The sequence below is a fragment of the Macaca fascicularis genome, chromosome 14 (genome assembly GCF_037993035.2).
Source record: "Macaca fascicularis isolate 582-1 chromosome 14, T2T-MFA8v1.1".
NCBI lineage: Eukaryota > Metazoa > Chordata > Mammalia > Primates > Cercopithecidae > Macaca > Macaca fascicularis.
In genome coordinates this window covers 90,777,712-90,801,832 of record NC_088388.1, presented here as the reverse complement: position 1 = coordinate 90,801,832, position 24,121 = coordinate 90,777,712, and the positions used below count along the sequence as shown (strand labels likewise).

The 24,121-nt window shown below is 35.5% G+C and overlaps 1 protein-coding gene across 1 annotated transcript; it reads right to left on the bottom strand.

Annotated features, from left to right (window-relative positions):
* Positions 1-22,436: 22,436 nt before the first annotated feature.
* LOC102118617 (small ribosomal subunit protein uS15-like) lies at positions 22,437-22,993 on the bottom strand. Its single transcript, XM_045371201.3, has one exon. It carries the CDS (start codon positions 22,957-22,959, stop codon positions 22,582-22,584), a length of 378 nt encoding a protein of 125 aa, XP_045227136.2. The 5' UTR covers positions 22,960-22,993; the 3' UTR covers positions 22,437-22,581.
* Positions 22,994-24,121: the final 1,128 nt, after the last annotated feature.

The window sequence follows — 24,121 nt, the reverse complement described above, 5'->3', positions numbered from 1 at the left end:
GCAGGAAATGGAAAAGTACGGAATGCAAATCAGGTCCCCTGACGCCTGCTCTAATACTCTACTCCCTATACAAGGTCAGGACTGTGACTGCTTTCCTGATGTGGAGGAAGGAAGCTGTGTTTTTATTAATCAAATATAAATAGAATATCAAGTCTTCTATGGCTAGGTCAACTTAACTGTTGCTTCCTTATAAAAACTATACATTTCAATAGAATATTTAAAGTCCATGTGGTAGGGTATAAGTAGTCCCAATACTTTATAAACACTCATTTCTTTTCTAAGATATATATAAAAAAAAAGGGACTAAACTTTTAGATTGAATCCTATGGAATAGTTAATATTTAATCATTTGACTTCAAAAATGACAGTTTCATATGGTTCTTACCTAATACTGAGTTAACAAACCCTGTCCAGTGTTAAAGTGTTCTAAGCAATTCTTGCAATTCCTTTACAAAGACAAGATGTACTTCAATAAAATGTAGTTGCTGTAGGTAGAAACAGTGTCAGACCAAGACAATCACCAAGTGTGGAAGAATTCAGAAGTTCAAAAGCTGAATAACAGTCACGGAGAGAAATAACTTTTGAGAAGTTGTCTAATTACAAATTGACTTGACCAGGTCAATAATTTGAGAACTGAAGATGTACAGGATATAATTGACCATTCTGGTTGAATCAATAACAAATTGACTTAAAAACAGTCTAAATTATAGTGGGAACCATGGTGACAGAAGCATACTTTCTAAATGTAAATTGCTTGAAAGTTTGAAATAAGCCATTGTCCCATAATAGTAGGACGAAGTCTGAAACAAATAAATATGTGTATTCCTGGCATTTGTTACTAAGAAATATTTACAAGCAAACTAATGTAATTTTAAGATTTGCATTGAGAAACTCCCATTTTAGGAAAATTTACATACTTATTTTCAAAAACCATGTTTTCTGGGGAGGTGGGGAAACATGTCTCCTTATGTTGATGATGAAAATTAAAATTGGTACCATCTTTCAAAAGGAGAATTTGGTAATGTACAAAAAATCAAAGACTATTTACAACATACATTCTCAACAGGGGTGATATAACCCATAAGAGGGTGACAGATTGGTTGGGGCATTGAATCTCATTCTTTTAATGTGTAAAGCAGAGATATACATATTTCATATGTATACACATATATACATACATAGATATATATGAAATATATATATCTAAGCTTTAAGCATTAAAAAAATCTCATATATATGAAATGTATACATATATACAGAATGCTTGTGATATTAAAATTACATGAGGAGGTGATTAGAAAAAAAGGCTAAAAAAGCTCCTTGGGAGAGTAATGATAAAATAAAAAAGAGAGAGAGAAACACTGGCTTACACCCTCAGAGGAAAAATCAAACCATGTTTCTATGAAATATAAAGTGGAGTCATTTTTAAGTTGGAGTTACTGATGTCAAAGAGGCTCTATACATGGCTTCACTGCATAGACATGATTGATAAAGTAATTGTTACTGGTGATCAACTTACCCTTTAATCCTCTCTCCCTTACCCAGAGGTTAGGCTGAAAGTCCCAACCCTCTAATCATACCAAGGTCTTTCCATTGACCAGTCCTCATCCTGAAGCTATCTAGGAGCTCTTTGCTGCCAGTAAACTCATTAGCACACAAAAGGACTTCACTTTTGAGATTCTAAGAATTTTAGGAGTTGTATGCTAGGGAACTGAGATGAAGACTAAATATATATTTTATAATATATACCCTTTGAGCCAATAAACCAACAAGCATAATAATTTTTGGAAAGTTGTAGAAATTTAATTCTAAGGAAATTATCTAGATTATTTGCAAACATAAAGCTAATAGGATATTTGTAGTAATGTTGTTTATAATGAGTAATTGAAAGAGACCCACATTTCCAAAAATAGTGTACAATTAAATCAATTGTTGGATAATCCTGCAATGGAAGGATATGCAATCAATGCAAATGCAGAAGAAATTTGTATGGTATAAAATGTGTCATAATATTCTGATTTTAAAAATATATTGTATACTGTTATCACTTTGTCTCTCTCTCTCTCTCTCTCTCTGTATATATGTATATAAAGTTGTTTTATATATATATTTATAAAACAACATCGACACATTGAATAAAATTGACCAAAAGGGTTTACATCAAAATGTTTACTGCTGTTATCAATGAGCAGAGAATTACAAATAATGTTTTTTTTTTCTATCTTCAACTGTTTTTTTGTAAATTAAACATTTCTATCAATTTGAAAACTTTTCTAATTTGAAATTTTAAATAATACCGTAAGCATAAAAGATTTTAAAAAGATTCACTTTTCTCACCCCGTTATCCAGCCACTTTCAACTTTTTAAGCTCTTTTTCCTTATGGTTACTGCCATATAATTTATTTAACTTGCTATTTCTTTACTTCGTTGTTGTTATTGTTGATTATTGACTTCTCATAATATCGTAGTAGGATTTAGCTTCCTTATATTTCCTCCAACAATCAAAAATACTTCCTCCTCCACCAACTTTATCCATATATTTATGTAATAAGCTTTGAATGCTCAGGGTTTTGTTTATTATAGCTAAATAATAAGTTTACTGTTGAACCGTGTAGTTTACTGTGATTACATTTCTTTTATTACTCATACTTTTTCTTGAATTTAATAATTGTTGTGTTTGCTTTCTTAACTTTTAATGAGTCTAATCTTCATAAATTCTATGATAGACATTCAAACCTTCTCTCTAAATGATCAGATACAATAACATATCTGTTTTATTTTTTTTCTTCAGGTCATCTTTTGGAGTTCTTGTATTCTTATAAACTGAGATTATTCATGGCTGTTGTCCTGGAACTTCTTTATATCGTTATCCTGGATTTTTAGAAAAATTGTCTCCTATTTGAGATAGTTGATTTTTCTTCTTTCAATTTATTAGTTTGCTGCATTGTGTTAGTAAAGCACATCATTTATTTGCTTTATGTCAAAAAACACATAGGACATAAATATTTTAAAACAATTTTTATTCGATAATGCTGTAATTGTACTTATATTTGACTGATAGTTTGGGAATGAAATTTCAGAATGTTGAAATAATTTTCCTCTAGAAATTGTAAGGCAATACTTAATTGTCTTTCAGTTTTTAATTTTTATATTTATACACTACATATGTATTTATAGTCTATTTTTATTTCAATAGCTTTGGGGGTACACATGGTTTTTGGTTACATGGATGAATTGGACAGTGATGAAGTCTGAGATTTAGTGTACCTGTCATCCTATTAGTATACATTGTATTCAATATGTAGCTTTTTGCTCCCCCCCACCCTCCTGCTTCTGAGCCATCAAAGTCCATTATGTCACTTAGTTCCTTCTTATAAGTGAGAACATATATTTGCTTTTCCAATCCCGAATTACCTCACTTAGAATAATGGCCTCATCTCCATCCAAGGTGCTGCAAAAATCATTATTTCATTCTTTCTTATGGCTGATTAGTATTCCATGCTATATGTGTATGTATATACCACATTTTCTGTATTGACTGATTGGTTGATAGGCACTTTGGTTCTATATCTTTGCAATTGTGAATTATGCTGCAATAAACATACTCATGCAGGTGTCTTTTTGATATAGTGATTTACTTTCTTTTGGATAGATAATCAGTAGTGGAATTGCTAGATGGAATAGTAGGTATACTTTTAGTTCTTTAAGAAATGGCCAGGCGTGGTGGCTCACGCCTGTAATCCCAGCACTTTGGGAGGCCGAGGCGGGTGGATCACGAGGTCAGGAGATCGAGACCATCCTGGCTAACACGGTGAAACTCCGTCTCTACTAAAAGTACAAAAAATTAGCCGCGCATGGTGGCTCGTGCCTGTAGTCCCAGCTACTCTGGAGGCTGAGGCAGGAGAATGGCGTGAACCCGGGAGGCGGAGTTTGCAGTGAGCCGAGATCACGCTATTGCACTCCAGCCTGGGTGACAGTGCACGACTCCATCTCAAAAAAAAAAAAAAAAAAAAAAAAAAAAAAAAAGAAATGACCATACTGTTTTCCATAGAGATTGTACCAATTTTTATTCCCATCAGCAGTGTATAAGCATTACTTATTCACCACATCCATGCCAACACCTGTTTTTTTTTTTTTAAATTTTTAATAATGCCCATTCTTGCAAGAGTAAGCTGGTATCTCACTGTGGTTTGCTTTTTATTTCCTTGATGATTACTGATGTTGAGAGTTTTTTTTCATGTTTGTTGGCCATTTATTTATTTATTTATTTTTAATTTTTTTTTTTTTTTTTTTTTTTTGAGACGGAGTCTCGCTCTGTCGCCCAGGCTGGCGTGCAGTGGCCGGATCTCAGCTCACTGCAAGCTCCGCCTCCCGGGTTTACGCCATTCTCCTGCCTCAGCCTCCCGAGTAGCTGGGACTACAGGCGCCCACCACCTCGCCCGGCTAGTTTTTTGTATTTTTCGTAGAGACGGGGTTTCACCGTGTTAGCCAGGATGGTCTCGATCTCCTGACCTCGTGATCCGCCCGTCTCGGCCTCCCAAAGTGCTGGGATTACAGGCTTGAGCCACCGCGCCCGGCCAAAATTTTTTTTTTTTTTTTTTTTTTTTGAGACGGAGTCTTGCTGTCTCCCAGGCTGGAGTGCAATGGCGCGATCTCGGCTCACTGCAAGCTCCGCCTCCCAGGTTGACGCCATTCTCCTGCCTCAGCCTCCCAAGTAGCTGGGACTACAGGCGCCCGCCACCCCGCCCAGCTAATTTTTCGTATTTTTCGTAGAGATGGTGTTTCACAGTTAGTCAGGATGGTCTCGATCTCCTGACCTCATGATCCACCCACCTCAACCTCCCAAAGTGCTGGGATTATAGGCATGAGCCACCACGCCTGGCCTTGTTGGCCATTTATATATCCTCTTTTTAGAAATGTCTATTCATGTTGTTTGCCCAATTTAATGGGATTACTTATTTTTTCCTTGCTGATTTGTTTTTGTTCATTGTAGATTCTGGATATTAGTCCTTTGTCAGATGCATCATTTGCAAATATTTTCTCCCTTTCTGTGGGTTGTCTGTTTACTCCAATAATTATTTCTTTTACTGTGCAGATGCTTTTTAGTTTAATTAGGTACCATTTATTTATTTTTGCTTTAATTGTATTTTCTTTGGGGGTCTTAGTTATAAATTATTTGCCTAGGCCAATGTCCAGAAGAGTTTTTCCTAGGTTATTGTCTAGAATTTCTATGATTTCAGGCCTTAGATTTAAGTCTTTGATCCCTCTTGAGTTGAGGGATAGGCATCCAGTTTCATTTTTGTATATGAGGCTATCCAGTTTTCCCAGCACCATTTAATATATAGAGTGTTCTTTCCACTAATTTATGTTTTTGTACACTTTGTCAAAGACCAGTTGGTTGTTAGTATTTGGCTTTATTTCTGGGTTCTCTATTCTGTTCCATTGGTCTACATGTCTGCTTTCATACCAGTACCATGCTTTTTTGGTAACTATAGCCTTGTAGTTTAATTTGAAGTCTGGTAATATGATGCCTCTAGGTATGTTATTTTTGCTTAGGGTTGTTTTGGCCCTTTGGGCTCTTTTGTGGTTCCATATTAATTTTAGGACTTTTTTCTGACTCTGAAAAATGATGTTAGTATTTTGATGGGAATTGCATTGAATCTGTAGATTGCTTTGGGCAATATGGTCATTTTCATAATATTGATTCTTCCAATCCTTGAGCATGGAATGTGTTTTGACTTGTTTGAGTCATCTATGATTTTTTTTCAGTGGTGTTTTTTGATTCTCCTTGTACAGATCTCTTACCTCCTTGGTTAAGCATATTTCTAGTATTTTTTTTTTTTTTACAGTTATAAAAGAGTGTGTTCTTGATTTGATTTTCAGCTTGATTGTTGTTGGTGTACAGCAATGCTACTGATTTGTTTACATTGATTTTGTAACTTGAGACTTTACTGAATTTGTTTATAAAATCTAGGAGTTTTAAGAGTTTCCTAAGTATACAATCATAACATTGGTGAACAGTGATAGTTTGACTTCCTCTTTTCCAATTTAGAAGCCTTTAATTTTCTTCTCTTACCTGGTTGCTCTGGCTAGGACTTCCAGTATTATACTGAATAGAAGTGGTGAAAGTTGGAATCCTTTTGTTGTTTCAGTTCTCAAAGGGAATGAATTCAACTTTTCCACATTCAGTATAATATTGCCTATGGGTATGCCATATATGACTTTTTATTATCTTGAGGTGAGTCTCATCTTTGCCTAGTTTGTAAAGGGTTTTTATCTCAAAGGGATGCTGAATTACATTGAATGCTTTTTCTGCATTAATTGAAATGATCATATGATTTTTGTTTTTAATTCTGTTAATGTGATGTATCACGTTTATTGACTTATGTTTTTTAAAATTTTGTTTATTTTTTATTTTAATAATTTTTTGGGAAACAGGTGGTGCTTGGTTACATGGATAAGTTCTTTAGTAGTGATTTCTGATGTTTTCATCCACCCATTACCTGAGCAGTGTACACTGTAACTAATGTGTAGTCTTGTATCCTTTGCCAACTTGCATACCTTCCCCTGAGTCCCCAAAGTCCAATGTATCATTTTTATACCTTTGCATCTCATAACTTAGCTCCCATGTATGAGTGAGAACATACAAAGTCTGGTTTTCTATTCCTGAGTTACTTCACTTAGAATAATACTCTCAAATTTCATCTGTGAATGCCATTATTTCATTCCTTTTTATGACTGAATAGAGTTCCATGGTATAGATATACCACATTTTCTTTATTCACTCATTGATTGATGGGCATTTAGGCTGGTTCTATATTTTTACAATTGAAAATTGTTCTTCTATAAATAATGTGTGCAAGTATAATATCTATTTTGTATAATGACCTGTTTTCCTCTGGATAGATACCCAGTAGTGGTTTTGCTGGTTCCAACAGTAGATCTACTTTAGTTGTTTAAGGATTCTCCACACTGTTTTCCATAGTGGTAGTACTAGTTTACATTCCCACCAACAGTGTAAAAGTGTTCCTTTTTCAATGCATCCCTACCAACATCTATTATTTTTTGATTTTTTTGGCTATTCTTGCAGGAGTAAGGTGGTGGTATCGCATTGTGTTATTGATTTGCATTTCTCTGATCATTAGTGATATTGAGCATTTTGCCATATGCTTGTTGGTCGTTTCTGTATCTTCTTTTGAGAATTGACTATTAATGTCCTTAGTCCACTTTTTGATGAAAATGTTTGTTTTATTCTTGTTGATTTGAGTTCTTAATAAATTTTGGATGTTAGTCCTTTGTCAGATGTATAGAATGTGAAGATTTTCTCCCACTCTGTGGGTTGTCTGTTAACTCTGCTGATTATTTCTTTTGCTGTGCAGAACCTTTTTAGTTTATAAAGTCCCATCTTTTTATCTTTGTTTTGTTTCATTTGCTTTTGGGTTCTTGTTCATGAAGTCTTAGCCTAAATCAATATCTAGAAGCGTTTTTCTGATGTTATATTCTAGAATTTTTATGGTTTCATGCCATAGATTTAAGTCTTTGATCCATCTTCAGTTGATTTTTGTACAGAATGAGAGATGAAGATCCAATTTCATTCTTTTCCATGTGGCTTACCAATTATCCCAGCACAATTTATTGAAATAAGACGTTCTTTCCCCACTTTATGTTGTTGTTTACTTTGTCAAATATCAGTTGTCTGTAAGTATTTGGCTTCATTTCTGAGTTCTCTATTCTGTACCATTGGTCTATGTGCCTACTTTTATACCAGTATCATGCTGTTTCGATGACTATGGCCTTATAGTATAGTTTGAAGTCAGGTAATGTGATGCCTCCAGATTTGTTCTTTTTGTTTAGTTTTACTTTGGCTATGTGGACCCTTTTTTGGTTTCAGATAAATTATAGGATTATTTTTCTAGTTTTGTGAAGAATGATGGTGGTATTTTGATGGGAATTGCATTGAATCTGTATACTGCTTTGGGCAGTATGATCATTGTCACAATATTGATTCTTCCAATCCATGAGCATGGGATGTGTTCCCATTTGTTTGTGTCATCTATGATTTCTTTCACCAGTGTTTTCTGGTTTTCCTTGTAAAGGTCTTTCATATCTTTGGTTAGGTAAATTTCTAAGTATTTTATATTTTTTCAGCTATTATGAAAGGGGTTGAGTTCTTGATTTGATTCTCAGCTTGATCGCTGTTAGTGTACAGCAGAGAGACTGATTTGTGTATATTAATTTGCTATCCTTAAACTTTGCTGAATTCATTTACCAATTCTAGGAGCTCTTTGGATGAGTCTTTAGGATTTTCTAAGTATATAATCATATCATCAGCAAACAGCAACAGTTTAACTTCCTCTTTATTGATTTGGATGCCATTTATTTCTTTCTCTTGTCTGATTGCTCTGGTTAGGACATCCAGTACTATGTTGAATAGACGTGGTGAAAGTGGGAATCCTTGTCTTATTCCAGTTCTCAGGGGAAATGCTTTCAACTCTTCCCTATTCAGTATAATATTCACTGTGAGTTTGTTTAGATGGTTTGTATTACCTTAAAGTATGTCCCTTTTATGCTGATTTTGCTGAGGGTTTTAATCATAAAGGGGTGCTAGATTTTGTCAAATGCTTTTTCTGCATCTATTGAGATAATCATGTGATTTTTGTTTTTAATTCTGTTTATTTGGTGTATAACATTTATTGACTTGTGTATGTAAAACCATTCCTGCATCCTTGGTATATAACCCACTTGATCATGGTGGATTATCTTTTTATATGCTATTGGATTTGATTAGCTAGCATTTTGTTGAGGATTTCAGCATTCGTGTTCATCAGGGATATTGGTCTGTAGTTTTCTTGTTTTGTTATATCCTTTCCTGGTTTTGGTAGTAGGGTAATACTGGCTTCATTGAATGATTTAAGGAGGATTTCTTCTTTATCTTTTGGAATAGTGTCAGTAGGGTCGGTACATCCCACTTTTGCTGTATCCCAGGGGTTTTGATACACTATGTCACTATTATCATTCACATCAAATAATTTTTTAACTTCCATCTTGATTTCATTGCTAACCCAATGATCATTCAGGAGCAGGTTATTTAACTACCATGCATTTCCATGGTTTTGAGCATTCTTTTTGGAGTTGATTTCCCAGTTTATTCCACTGTGGTCTGAGAGAGTACTTAATGTAATTTCAATTTTCTTAAATTTAGTGAGACTTGTTTTGTGGCTGATATGGTTTGGCTGTGTCCCCACCCACTCAAATCTCATCTTGAATTGTAACTCCCACAATGTCCTCATTCCATGGGAGGGACCTGGGGGGAGGTGACTTAATCATGGCAACAAGTCTTTCCATGCTGTTTTCATGATACTGAGTGGGTCTCATGAGATCTGATGGTTTTAAAAATGGGAATTTCCCTACACAAGCACTCTTCTTTTGTCTTTCCCCATGTGAGACATACTTTTTACCTTCCACCATGATTGTGAGGCCTCCCCAGCCACATGGAACTGTAAGACCATTAGATCTCTTTCTTTTATAAATTGCCCAGTCTTGAGTATGTCTGTATCAGCAACATGAAAAAGACTAATACAATGACCTATCATATTTTCTGTCTTGGAGAATTTTCCATGTGCTGATGTATAGAATGTATATTCTGCAGTTGTTGGGTAGAATGTTTTGTAAATATCTGTTAAGTCCATTTGTTGTAGGATATAGTTTAAGTCCGCTGTTTCTTTGTTGACTTTCTGTTTTGATTGCCTGTCTAGTGCTGTCAGTGGAATGTTAAAGTCCCCTACTATTATTGTGTTGCTGTCTATCTCATTTCTTAGGTCTAGTAGTAATTGTTTTATAAATTTTGGAGCTCTAGTGTGAGGTGCATATGTATTTAGAATTGTGATTCTTTTCTGTTGAAATAGTATTTTTATCGTTATATAATGTACCTCTTTGTCTGTTCTTACTGCTGTTTCTTTAAGGTTTGTTTTGTTTGACATAAGAATAGCCACTCCTGCTCACTTTTGGTGTCCATTTGCATGGAATTTTTTTTTACACCTCTTTACCTTAAGTTTATGTGAAGGGTTTTCCTTTACAGGTTACCTGATTCTTTTGCCTCACATATCTTAAGATTTGTTCCTTTGTCTTGACTAGATAACTTGATGACTATTTCCCTAGGAAATGATATATATATATTTTTTGCAATGAATTTCCTGAGCTTCTTGTATTTGGTGTCTGGATTTCTAGCAAGGCCAGGGAAGTTTTCCTTGATTATTCACTCAAATATGTTTTCCAAACTTTTAGATTTCTCTTCTTCCTCAGGAACACCAATTATTCTTGGGTTTGGACTTTTAACATAGAACTAAATCTCTTGAAAGCTTTGTTAATTAATTTTTTTTTCTTTGTCTTTTATGGATTGGGTTAATTTGAAAGCCTTGTCTTCAAGCTCTGAAATTCTTTCTTCTGCTTGTTCAATTCTATGGCTGAAACTTTCCAGTGCATTTTGCATTTCTCTAAGTGTGTCCTTAACTTCCAGAACTTGTAACTGCTTTTTATTTATCTCTCTATTTCACTGAAGAATTTTTCTTTATTATCTTGTATCATGTCTTTTGTTTATTTAACTTGGACTTCACCTTTCTCTGGTGCCTTCTTAATTCACTTAATAATCAACCTTTGGAATTATTTTTCTGGCAATTCAGAGATTTCATTTGGGTTTGGATCCATTACTGGTGAGCTGGTTTAATCTTTCGGGAGTGTTAAAGAACTTTGTTTTGTCACATTACCAGAATTGTGTTACTGATTCCTTCCCATTAGTGTAGACTATGTCAGAGGGAAGATCTGGGATTCAAGGGCTGCTGTTCAAATTCTTTTGCCCCATGGTGTGCTCCGTTGATGTGGTGTTCTCCCTTTTCTAGGAATGGGGCTTCCTGAGAGCTGAACTCTAGTGATTGTTTCTGCTATTCTGGGTCTAGTCACCCACTGGAGCTACTGGGCTCTGGGCTGGTACTGGGGAGTGTCTTCTGAGTCCTGTGATGTTATCTGTCTTCAGGTCTTGCAGCCATGGATAACAGTACCTGCTCCAGCGAAGGTAGCAGGGGAGTGAAGTGGATGCTGTGAGGGTCCTTGGTTGTGTTTTTGTTTAGTGCACTGGTGTGTTGGTTGACCTCCAGCCAGGAGGCTGTGCTTTCAAGAATGCATCAGCTGTGGTCCTATAGGAGGACCCTAGGGACACCTGGTTAAGTATTCAGGTTTCTCAGGTCATGGGCACGGCCACAGAACTCTGAATAAATTATAACCTTTGTCTTCAGCTATTAGGGCAGGTAGAGAACGATCACCAGGTGGGGGCAGGGATAGGTATGTCTGAGCTTAGTCTCTCCTTGGGCAGGGCTTGCTGCAGCTGCTGTGGAGTACAGGGGTGTGGTTCCCAGTTCAGTGGAGTTATATTCCCAGGGAGATTATGGCTGCCTCTGTGGAGTCATGCAGGTTGCCAGGAAAATGGGGGAAAGTAGGAAGTCACCAGCCTCACCCTGATTCCATGCTGCCCACAGTCCAAAAAACTGTCCCACTCCCACTGTGCTTTCTCCCACAATAGCACCAAGTCTATTTCCAGGCAGCTGTTGACCAGGGCCGAGATCTTTTCCCAGACCATGAGCCTCCCCGTTGCAAAAGCAAGCAGATTCACAGTTTTCTGGCATCTCAGGGAGCAATCCAGTTCCTCCAAAGGGTCTGTAGATTCTCTCAGCTTTCCTGGTATATTCCTGTGGTAGTTCTTGGAGCAAAAGTTCACGATGTGAGTCTCCACATGCTTCTCTGTCTGTCAGAGCAGCAGCTGTAAGCTAGTCCTGCCTCCTATTTGCCATCTTAATCTAACCTCTATTGATTCTTGCATGTTAAACCACCCGTGCATCCTTTGAATGAGACTCACTCAATAAGGGTATATTATCCTTCTGATACACTATTTAATTTTGTTACCTAGTATTTTGTTGAGGGTTTTTGTGTTTATGTTTATCAGGGATATTAGTCTGTAGTTTTTTTGTTGTTGTTGTTACATTCTTTCCTGGTTTTGGTATCAAAGTGATACTGACTTCATAGAATGAGTTAGGGAGGATTCTCTCTCAATCTTTTGGAATGGTTTCAATAGGATTGGTATCAATTCTTCTTTGGATGTCTGGGAGAATTCAGCTGTGAATACATGTGGTCCTAAACATTTTTTGAGGGGATTTTTTCTCTCTCACTGATTCAATCTCTCTGTTTTTTATTGGTCTACTCAGGGTTTCTATTTCTGCCAAATTTAATCTAGGAGGCCTATAGGTTTCCAGCATTTATTAATTTCTTCTAGATATTCTAGTTTCTGTGCATAGAGGGGTTCATAATAATTTCAAATGAACTTTTGTATTTCTGTGGTGTCAGTTGTAATATCTTCAGTTTCATTTCTAATCAGGCTTATTTGAATCCTCTCTTCTTTTCTTGATTAGTTTAGCTAATAGTTTATCAACTTTATTTGTCTTTTCCAATATCTAATTTTTGTTTTATTGATCTTTTGTATTTTTTGTTTCAAGTTCATTTAGTTCTGCTCTGATCTTTGTTACTTTCTTCTGCTAGTTTTGGGTATAGTTTGTTCTTGTTTCCCTAATTCCTTGAGGTGTGACATTAGGTTGTCAATTTCTGATTTTTCAGGCTTTTTGTTGTAGGCACGTAACACTATACAGTTTTTAGTTGTTGAGAAATCCAGTGGACTTATAATTACTGACATGTTGCACATAATCTTTTCTTTGTGGCTCAGAAATCTTTAGAATCTTCTTTTTGACCTTGGCATTCTGAAATTTTATAATAGCATGTCTTACTCTAATCTTTCTTTTATGTATTATGTTGGGTGTTTAGTGGCTGTTTTATTTTAAAAGAATATGTCTCAGTAATGAAACATTTTCTTGAAAAAAAATATAAAATCTTCTCTGTTTCTGTTTCTGGAATTCTTTAAGCTGTATTATAGACCTCTCAACTTGAGCCTGTACTTTTTTTATTTAGCTTCCATCTCATTCTCTTTCAGCTTTCTGGGAGATTTCTTCAAGTTTATCTTCCAACCCTCTATTGATTATCATGGTTTGCTCTCATAACTTTCAGTTTTAGTTCTTCCTTCTTACTTGTGTCCCTTAAAAGATAGTATATTCTTTTTAATTTACAGATATCTATCTGGAACTGGAATCTATCTGGAACTGATAGATTTTGGAATTTATCTCCACCTTTCTATATTTTGTGATTCTTTCTTATTCCTTTTCCTATTTACTTCAGCTTTCATCTTTTAGGTTAGTGCCTTTCTTGAAGAATTTAGAAAATATCTATCTATAATTAAGATCGAACTGTTAAAAATTTTTAAAAGGCGATTGTAATATCTTTATATTTTAACAATGCTTCTTGACATGTAGGCTTCACAGTGGATAAATGGGTGGAGACCTGTTTATTACATCACTTTTAAATATATCTGTAGGTATTTTTACTTGACAGAAATCCTCCAATTTTCCAATTTTCTACCTAAGGGTAAGGAATATATTAAAAAGCTGGCAGCCAGAGATTCAAGACTAGAATGGGGGAAGTGGTTTAGCATCACCAGTTATTATTCAGAGTTTTAATAAATGCCTCTGTTTTCAATAAGGGATTGTCTCTCTTGCTTTCCATGATACCTGGCATTACCTAGTCCCTAGTCTGTCTGATCATAACCTTGGAGAGAATTAACTGTTTTTCACTCAGGGTGGCAGAAGAGATCTGTATTCCAACAACTTCTTATTTTCAACATATTCTCCTGTTTATAACCTCGTAATATTTACTTGCATTGAAATATAGCTGAACCCTTCCATTCCTGAATTTTTCTGTATTTAGCAGAAAAAAAAAAATTTCGTGGTAGTTCCAACTTCTTGTACACAGCAGATTCAAGAAAAGATAAAAGCTAGCTATGGTTTTTTTTTTTTTTCTTTGAAACTTTTGTTGAATGTTGCACTCTGCTACTTTATTCTCTTCTGCTGTTTTTACTATTACAGAGTTATATCGTTGCTTTATCTTTCATTTAATTCTAGTGGAGTTTAGAAGAAAATGAAGATAAGATCTTTAGTTTACTATATTTGTACTGAGGTTCTTCATAAGCATTTTTCCCCCAGGAAATATGTTTTACTTTGTTAATTATGACCATAATAAATGTAAAGATTTACAATCTGTTACACTACTTATAACACCTAGTGCTACCTCCAAGATGTCTATGAAGATGTAAATAAAGACATAGCTAATCTCTGAACATGGCCTCTGTAATGACCAATTATTTTCTCCATCATGACTGCCCTCTCCTTTTCCACTGGCTCACTGATTGGACCCTACCCTTTCTTTGTCTCTCCAACCAGAACAGTTAGTTATCCTTGAATTTCTGAACAGGTCTACTCTACCTGAGCCATTTCTAACTTTCTATTGTTGCTAAACCTCAATTATTGCTACCTACCTGTGCATTCTTTTTTATAACTTTCCTTATGTCCATGTCCGTTTCTTTCCCATTTCCCATAACGATCATTGCCTTTACACCAAAATAGGATTTCTGTACTAGTGAAATGTCCCCTGGGGTAGCATTATAGGAGGCTAATGAGTACAGGATCAATAAGGAAAGTCCATTTTTCATTATGTTATATCATAGGAACACTCATATATCATTAAATAATTGATGTGTTCAAGAAAGCAGCATAAGTACACAACCAAAACTGTGTATTACTTAAGTGTTCATCTGTGCTACTTGTTACAATGTGTTTTTATTTGCGTATATTGCATAAAAATTAGGAAGACTTCTTGTTCATCCACTTTCATTAGGTATAGCCTTTTTAGAAATAAATTTATTTTATTTTATTTTATTTTATTTTTATTTATTTATTTATTTATTTATTTATTTATTTATTTATTTTTGAGACTGAGTCTGGCTCTGTCGCCCAGGCTGGAGTGCAGTGGCCGGATCTCAGCTCACTGCAAGCTCCGCCTCCCGGGTTTACGCCATTCTCCTGCCTCAGCCTCCCGAGTAGCTGGGACCACAGGCGCCCGCCACTTCGCCCGGCTAATTTTTTGTATTTTTTAGTAGAGATGGGGTTTCACCGTGTTAGCCAGGATGGTCTCGATCTCCTGACCTCGTGATCCGCCCGTCTCGGCCTCCCAGAGTTCTATACTTTCAGTATACTTTCAGGAATCAACAGTAATTTCTAATAGTTATTTCATCTGCCTACAATATTGAAGAGGATGATACACAGAAGGATGCCTGGAAGGCACTGCAAAACTTCACACAAGTAAAGTCTACATACATATTACTTTGTCAAAAGAACAATTCCTTCTGTTTCCAGATTCCTCTCATAGTTGGAACCTGTGATTCCACAGTGTTACATGTATTTATTTAGGAAATTCCCCATTGTATGGGGTTCGGAATTTAGGGTTTCATGTTTAAAAGTTGTTCATATCAGAGTTCCAGAGGTGGTCTCCCTCTGGGAGGGTGGCTTGTGATAACAATGTTCTCAAGAGTCTTATTTTTTAATCAGAATGACAGACTCTTAAATTTCAATAAGAACTGTAACTGCTCAAGGGAATAGATAATAGTGCCAGTCTGAGCTTCACCTTTACTCTCCATGTGCAAGCTACTCAGGAAGCCAAATTATCAGAAGGTTGCTGTTTGAGCATGAAATCAACAAGAGGGATTAATTATAGGATTTGAATGTTTAATGACAGAAGGCTGTGATAGCCAGATATATCTATGGAAACAGTAAGGCTGTAGACATATGCTTTCCAGAAAGACCTAATAATCAAATTGGCCCATTTGAATAGTGCCTTTAAGAAGCTCCACCAACCTTAGGTGTCATGGAGAACTTAAAAGCATCATCAAACCTCTTTCTGATTGACACAATCTTTTTGTAGGTTAATCCATTAAGTAAGGTTAATGTGAGATTTTCCTGGTTCTAAAGTGTTTCTGTGAAAATGTCTTTGAGTCAATCATTTCATTTAATTCTTACTTCCTTTTTTTCTTAATTAAAAGGGGAAATCCTTGGTATCACCCTTGTCTATAAAAAATACTAAAAGTAAAGTTTTTTTTATCTTGTATCCCATATTCACTTTCATCATGACTTTTATTGCGCATTTTTACTTTTAGTTATTTATAGGCTTCTCTTTACTTGACTGACTATTTTGAAGAGGGAACCATGTCTTATACATTTTCATTAGCACATAAAGATGTTAATAAAGTTGGCTGAATGAAAGAGAGAGTGGCTTAGGTAATATCTAAAATAAACAGTGGCTGCCTTCCAATGTGTTTATACTTTTGCCTTGGAAATTGTTTATATAGAGATTGGATGAACACTTGTTAGAGATGCTACAAAGTGCAATGCCTATGTTTATGTTTCAGTTTTTTAAATATTCTAAAACTTCTCAATTATGTTAATATCTAATAGTGTGTTTATGTGGGGACAGTGGCTGACAAGAAATGGTAACACAGGAAATAGCTAATAGGAGAGAAGGAGGTGGCTAACACTCCCAAAGATTAAGTAACTCCTTCTTGAATCATTTCTTGGGTTTCAAAAATAATAAGATTAAGAATACCCTTATGAATTCTGCTCTCATATTACAGCTGGCTTGTAAAAGTCCTATCTGGGAACTTTTCAAGTCTTCCTCCTTACTCCCTTCAGAAATGAGATATCTAGTTAGTATCTTTATTTAATTTTTATCTGATGTGACTTTGAGAAGGGACATAACACAAGTTTAATTTGGGGATATACTCTACAATTCAAGGCTTGACTTCCACACTCGTAATCCAACAGATATAAATGTTAAAGTGATGACTGAAGCACAAGCCCATAAATTTGAAAAAAAGAAAGATTTCAAATTAATAATGTAAGCATCTATCTTAAGAAACTAGGAAAAGGTGAGCAACTTAAACAAAAAGGAAGCAAAACAATGAAGTAATAAAGAGCAGATTCAATTAAATTGGAAACAAAACAATACTGAAAAGTCAACATAATCAATGGTTATTTTTGGTAGAGACCAATTATATTAAACTCTACATCAAGATAAAAGAGAAGTTACAAATAATCAATGTAAGGAATGAAGATGAGGCATCACTAGAGATACTACAGATATAAAAAGCCTAATGAAGGAATTAATGGTGTTAGACTAATATGTTTGATAGTTTATGTGAAAGAAATACATTCTTTAAAAGGCTACAACTATCAAAGCTCATTCAATGAGATTCAGATAGACCTGTATCTATTAAAGAAATTGAATTCATAATTTAAAACATTCCCATAAATTAAGTTCTACATATAGATACCTTCGTTGGTGAATCCAAACAAATATTTAAAGAAGGAAAACTTCTAATTTTACACAAGTATTCTAGTAAACAGAAAAAGAGGAAACACTGTCCAACTAATTTTAAGAGTTCATCATTATTCTGATACCAAAACTAGGCAAATATATGAGAAAAAAATCTAAAGAATATTCTTCATGAACATAGACACAAAAGTCATTTCTAAATTCTTAGCAAATAAAATGTAGCATCATGTGAAAAAAATTATGACCAAGTAGGGTTTATCTCAGGAATTGAAGTTTGGTTCAACATTTGGAAATCAATTAATATAATTTACCACGTAAACAGACATGAAAAAAAATTTGAATAGATGGAGAAAAATATCCACCATGATTAAAAACACTCAATAAGTGAGGAAAAGAACAAAGCTTCCTCAACCTGATATATAGCATCCATAAAAAACAGCTAACACTAATATCATAGTTAATAGAGGAAGAGTGAATGCTTTCCCCGTTAGATCAGGAACAAAGCAAGGACGTCTATTCCTGAGACTTCCATTTAACAACATATTAGCAGTATCATCAAGCAGAAAAAATAAAATAAATATTGGAAACAAAAAAGCTTGACCTTTCGTTTCAAACAATGTAATTGTCTATGGATAAAATCGCAACTATTTTACAAAAAGATATTAAGACTGATATGTAAGTTTAACAGGTCACAGGATATATGGCCTATACATGAAGGTCCACTGAATTTCCATAATAGAAATGAAGAATTGGAAATTTGATAAAATAGTAGTATAGTTTGGACAGTTGTCCACTCCAAATCTTTTGTTGAAATACAATCCCTAATGTTTGAGGTGGGGCCTAGTTGGAGGTATGAGGACCATGAGGGCAAATCCCTCATAAATGGCTTGATGCCCTCTCCACAGTATTAAATGAGTTCTTACTCTCATAGTTCATGTGAGACCTGGTTGTTAAGAAGAGTCTGGCATCTCCTCCTCGTCTCTCTCTTTGTCCCTCTCTCACCTGGAGATACATGGATCCCCTTCTATTGCTGCTATAATTGAAAACTCCCCAAGGCCCTCACCAGAAGCAGATGCTGGTACTATGCTTCGTGTATAGTCTGCAGGGTGTGATTCAAATAATCCTTATTTCTTATAAATTACCCAAAATGCAAAATGGACTAACACAAATACTATTTACAATAGTATCAAATAATATAAACTAGAAATAAATCTTTAAAAATATGTGTTAGATTTGAATGCTGAAAAGTACAAAAAATGCTGATATAATTTAAAGATGATTTAAACAGAAAAAATGTTTATATTGATCAAATATTTTAAGATATCAATTATCCTCAAATTGACCTACAGATCCAATGTTATGCCAATAAAAATCCCAGAAGACACATTATAGAAACTGACAAGCTTATTTAAAAAATTAAATCAAATATGAAATGACCAAGAATAATCAATATCTTTTTTAAAAAGATGACAAAGTTGGGGAGCTCATATGAACTGATTATAAGACATACTACAAGGCCATAATAATCAAGACAGCATTTTATTGGCAAATGAATAGACACATTAATCAGTGAAACAGAATAAGAAAGTCAGAAATATTCACTCATGTGATTAATTGATTTCTGACAGACATTTTCTGGCAAGGCAATTCAGTGAAAAAAAATGATAATCTCTTCTACAAATGGTGAAAGGATAACTGGATAACCACATGTAAAAAATGAAACTCAACCTGTGTTTTCTCCAATGTACAGAATTTTATTAGAAATGAATCACAGATCCAAATATAAAACTTAAAACTATGAAACTTCTGGAACATCTCATAGAACCAAATTTGACTTCGTTAAAATTATATTTTTTTGTTTAAAGACAAATTTAAGTAAATCAAATTTTAAATCTTAGATTGAAAGAAAACATTTGCAGATTGAATGCCTGATAAAGGACTTCTACTTAAAATATATAAACAATTCTTACTCCTCTATACTTTGAAAATAAATACCAATTTAAAAGAAGAGCAAGATATTTAAACAGATATTTTACCAAAGAAAATATACAGATGGTAAATAAATATACGAAAAGATGTTCAATTTCATTGGTCATTAGGAAACGTGTATTCAACCATGAGACACCACTACACATCTATCAAAATTGCAAAAACAGCTGGGCACAGTGGCTCATGCCTGTGATCCGAGCACTCTGGGAGGCCGAGTCGAGCAGATCACCTGAGGTCAGGAGTTTGAGACCAGCCTGGCCAACATGGTGAAACCCGGTCTTTACTAAAAATACAAAAAATTAGTTGGGCGTGGTGGCGCCTGCCTGTAGTTCCAGCTATGTGAGAGGCTGAGGAAGGAGAATCACTTGAACCAGGGAGGCAGAGATAGCAGTGAACCAAGATCACCAAATTGTGCTCTAGCCTGGGCAACAGGAGTGAAACTCCATCTCAAGGCAAAAACAAATAAAATAAAATCCTGACAATATCACATGTTGACAAGGAAGCAGAACAACTGAAATTTTCATACATTACAAATGGAAAATGGTATAGCTACTTTGAAAAACTTTTGGCAGTTTTCTGTAAAGTTAAGGATATGCTTACCACACAATTCAGTGATCCCACTCCTAAGTATTTATCTGACAGAAAGGAAAATATTTGTCTACAATAAGACCTATATTTGTTGATAGCCACTTTATTTGTAATCACCCAAAACTGGAAACAACTCGAACACCTGTGAACTGGCGAATAAATGAACATATTATGGTGCATCCATACAGTGAAACATTACTCAGTAATGAAAGTAAACGAACTACTGACATGCAAATCAACATAGATGAATCTCAAAGAGTTATACCATGTGAAATAAATCAGTTACAAAAGACTACATACTGTATAATTCTATAAATGTGAAAGTCTGGGAATGCAAAACTATAGAGACCGGCCGGGCACGGTGGCTCACACCTATAATCCCAACACTTTGGGAGGCCGAGGTGGGAGGATCACCTGAGGTCAGGAGTTCGAGACCATCCTGGCACACATGGTGAAACCCCGTCTCCACTAAAAATTCAAAAATTAGCCGGACATGGTGGCAAATGCCTGTAATCCCAGCTACTCAGGAGGCTGAGGCAAGAGAATTGCTTGAACCCAGGAGGCAGAGGTAGCAGTGAGCCCAGATCGCGCTGTTGAACTCCAGCCTGGGGGACAAGAGTGAGACTTCGTCTCAAAAAACAAACAAACAAACATACAAACAAACAAAAAACCTACAGAAACAGAAATAAGATCAGGGATTTGTAGGGCCTGAGTTTTGAATTTGAAGTTGTGTTTCTCCCTCTAAGTTTATAGGCCAATGTGAACTGAAACGGAGACAAAATAAATCAGAACTTTTTCTGCTTTTGTTCTCTTTCACATCCACATTTACATTATGTAATAAATTCAAATTTAGCCATGGAATTATTTGCTGCTTGGGAGAAAATGAGAGCGTTCAGAGGCCCTGAAGTTCTGTGAGTCTTAAGAAATGTGTATAGCTCAAATTTCACAGCTTCAGAGTGGGAACTCAAGCACTTTCCCTCTACTAGCTTTCACTCATATTCTTCTCTAAAAATGCTGAACAAAAACAAAAGTAAATGTTTCTGTCAATGAAGACTGTAATTGCCATGAATGATTGTTCTGAAAAATGTGACAATCACTTCTATGATTTTGCTGGAGGCCCTAAGAATATTACTGGGTTTTTCTACATCCCAGTTAATATTAGCAGCAATCTAAGATAGCCATTCCCCACGTGTCAATTACACACAATCTGGGCTGGTATTGTTTATGTTAATTCTCATTACACAAACCAGCAACTTTTGTTGACTATGCATTTCTTCTGTTACCTTCCTTTCCTTTGTTTTCCTTCCCCTCCTTTCTTTTCTTTTATGAACTGGATGTTTGTTTTCCCCACACCTCCCAAATCCTGTATTGAAACACTAATTCCCACTATGGTGGTATTAGAAAGTGGAACTTTGGGAGGTAATTAGGTCATAAGAGTGAAGCCCTCATGATGGGATTAATGCTGTTATAAAAGGAAAAGACACGAGCACTGAGTTCCAATTTGTCAGATGATATCTAACAACAAGGAATCATAAAGTTCTTTCTGTATACATGTGAATCAAGGGTTCCAGGCAAAAACAATATAGTAGAACTCATGCTTTTGTATTCCAGTATGACTCCACTGCCATTTCTCTAATACTAAGTTAATTTAAGAAATCCAGCAACTTTTCCAAGACTCTTGCTTCTCTTCATTTTCCAAGAGTTATGTTCATGATTGATTGGACTGCAATAAGACATTGTACCACAAATCTCTTAAATAACCCTCCTGAACATCCTTATTTCAACATTCTTCACAGTGTATATCAGATAATCTTCAAAGAAGAGTATTAAACTTGGGGTTCAAGGTATGAAATAGAAAGCCTGTAGTAGTAACAGCTTATACTTAGTAAGTTATGGATTAATTTTTCTCCTGTAAAGTCATAGATTTTATTGGTCCTTGGGCATATAGCTCAACTGTTCATTATATGGAAGAAGAAATTATAAGTAGAAAAGTGTCTTGCCCAATACTTTACAACTATTAAATATTTTAAAATACATTTCCAGATAGCAAAGGTAATTAGCAGTACTAAGAATGGTATCATCAGTTGATCGCTATTTTCCAGAGTTCCATGCTTAACTAGCATGAAAATGTAAAAGGCAAGATGATGTTAAGGTCAAAATTGATCCCCAAATCTCAGTGGCTTAAAACAATAAACATTTATTTCTTATTATAACTACACATCCAACAGGGTCAGCAAAGAACTCTGTGCATCGTAGTCAGTCAGAAGCACAGGCTGATAGAAAGCCACCATCTCAAATATTGCAAGTTGACGTGGGAGAAGGAGAGTCATTGTACTCCTAGAACTTCTACCCAGAAGTAATACACAGTGCATCTGTTCTGCTTTAATAGGGGACCAGCCATTTGGATATAACTAGCTTTGGGGTATGTGTAGAGAGGTCCAATTTCATCTGGAAGAGAAGTTTGAGATGTTTGGTAAAGTAGTCCAGAGTGCCATTTGGTCACCAAGTATGTGGCTCATTGTCCCTTACACATGTTAAATTGCTTAGCCTTTTTCTTTCTTTCTTTCTTTCTTTTTTTTTTTTTTAGTTAAACAATCATTTTATTGCTTGAGTACACAGACAAACTTATGCGACCAGGACAGAGGCTGTAGATGATTCATATTTCCAATTGGGAGGGAGGACTCACTTGGTCTTCTAATATCGAGCCAAACGGTGAATCCGGCTCTCTATCAGAATCAGACGGAATTTAGCATCCTTATCCTTTCTGTTCCTCTCAAGATGCTTTTGAACAGCAACTGCTTTGTTAATTAAATGGTAGAGATCTTCAGGAAGATCAGGAGCAAGTCCCTTAGACTTAAGAATTCTTAAGATTTTATTGCCTGTCACAAAACGTACTTGTGCAACACCATGTGAATCTCTCAGGATCACACCGATTTGTGAAGGAGTCAGGCCCTTCTTGGCCAGTTTGTAAATCTGCTCCTTCACGTCGTCAGATGTCAACTTCAACCAAGTGGGGACGCTGCGTCGATAGGGCAAAGCCGACTGGGACAGGCCCTTCCCGGGAGCATGCATGCGACCCACGATGGCGGCGGTCAGGCAGTGAAAGGCTGCTTAGCCTTTTTCTAAAGGAGAAATGCTATCATGAATTTTCATGTGTATCTTCTCCAGACACAGCTGGACCTGATACAAGGGGTGGGCCCTTGTATAGCACAATTCTCATCATTCAGAGTTGATGAAAATGAGAGTCACATGGGCTTAGTAACTTTCAAATATTTTTTTCTCATAAATAACTAAGGTTGCAAGGGTAGTATTAAATCTTGTACAATTATATAATTAAAAATTAATACTGTGGTTTCTTTGCCTGTAAAATACTCTTAGATTTTTTGGAAGGCTTCTTATGTATTTAATTCCCATGTGTGAACAGCCACAGTCACAACTCTTTTCTAGACATACTTTTTAGATATGCAGATCTCTCTTCTCGGCCTTTCTTCTTGTATGTCTGTCTCCATCACTCTCTCTGTCTCCCTCTCTCTCTCCCTCTAATTACAGAAGCTTGGGACTACCAGGCTTGATGGGAAAATCTTACACTTAGTTTGTTTTACCTGAATCTTTGTGTCCTGTTGAAAAGTGACTTTAATCTAGTGTTCTCAAAGTATGGTTCTAAGTCTAGCAGCATCAATATCTTCATCGTTAGAAATGCAAATTATCAGACCCCATCCTGGACTACTGAATTAGAAACCCTGGTGGGGCCCAGCAATCTGTTTTAAAAAGTCTTCCAGGTAGTCCTGATTGAGCTAAAGTGTGGCAGCCATACACTCTTTCAGTCCAAATGCCAGTGTGATGAGGAAGGAAGAAGAAAGTAATAGAATATTGGTTAGAGAAGTAACAGAAATAGGGAAATGAGGTGGAGGGTTAGAGATCAGATTCTGTAGGGATTATTTTTAGGTTATTGTAAGAGGTGGAAACCAATAGACCTAGTTTGATAAGACCCTCTGCGTCATATACATGAATACTTTCATACTCACATGTGCATATTCACTACTCACTAGAGTCTCTGCAAATTTGAACTTCCTAGTTTTCAAAGGTTGGCTTTATTTATTTTTTAATTTTGTTGCTTTGCCTTGACCTTCTAAACAGCTATTATTGGCATATGCTAAATGTTGGTGTCCAGACCCCTTAGGCGTAGTAGCATCATTCATTTACATATTGTCAATGGCTACTTTCAGAAACAGAG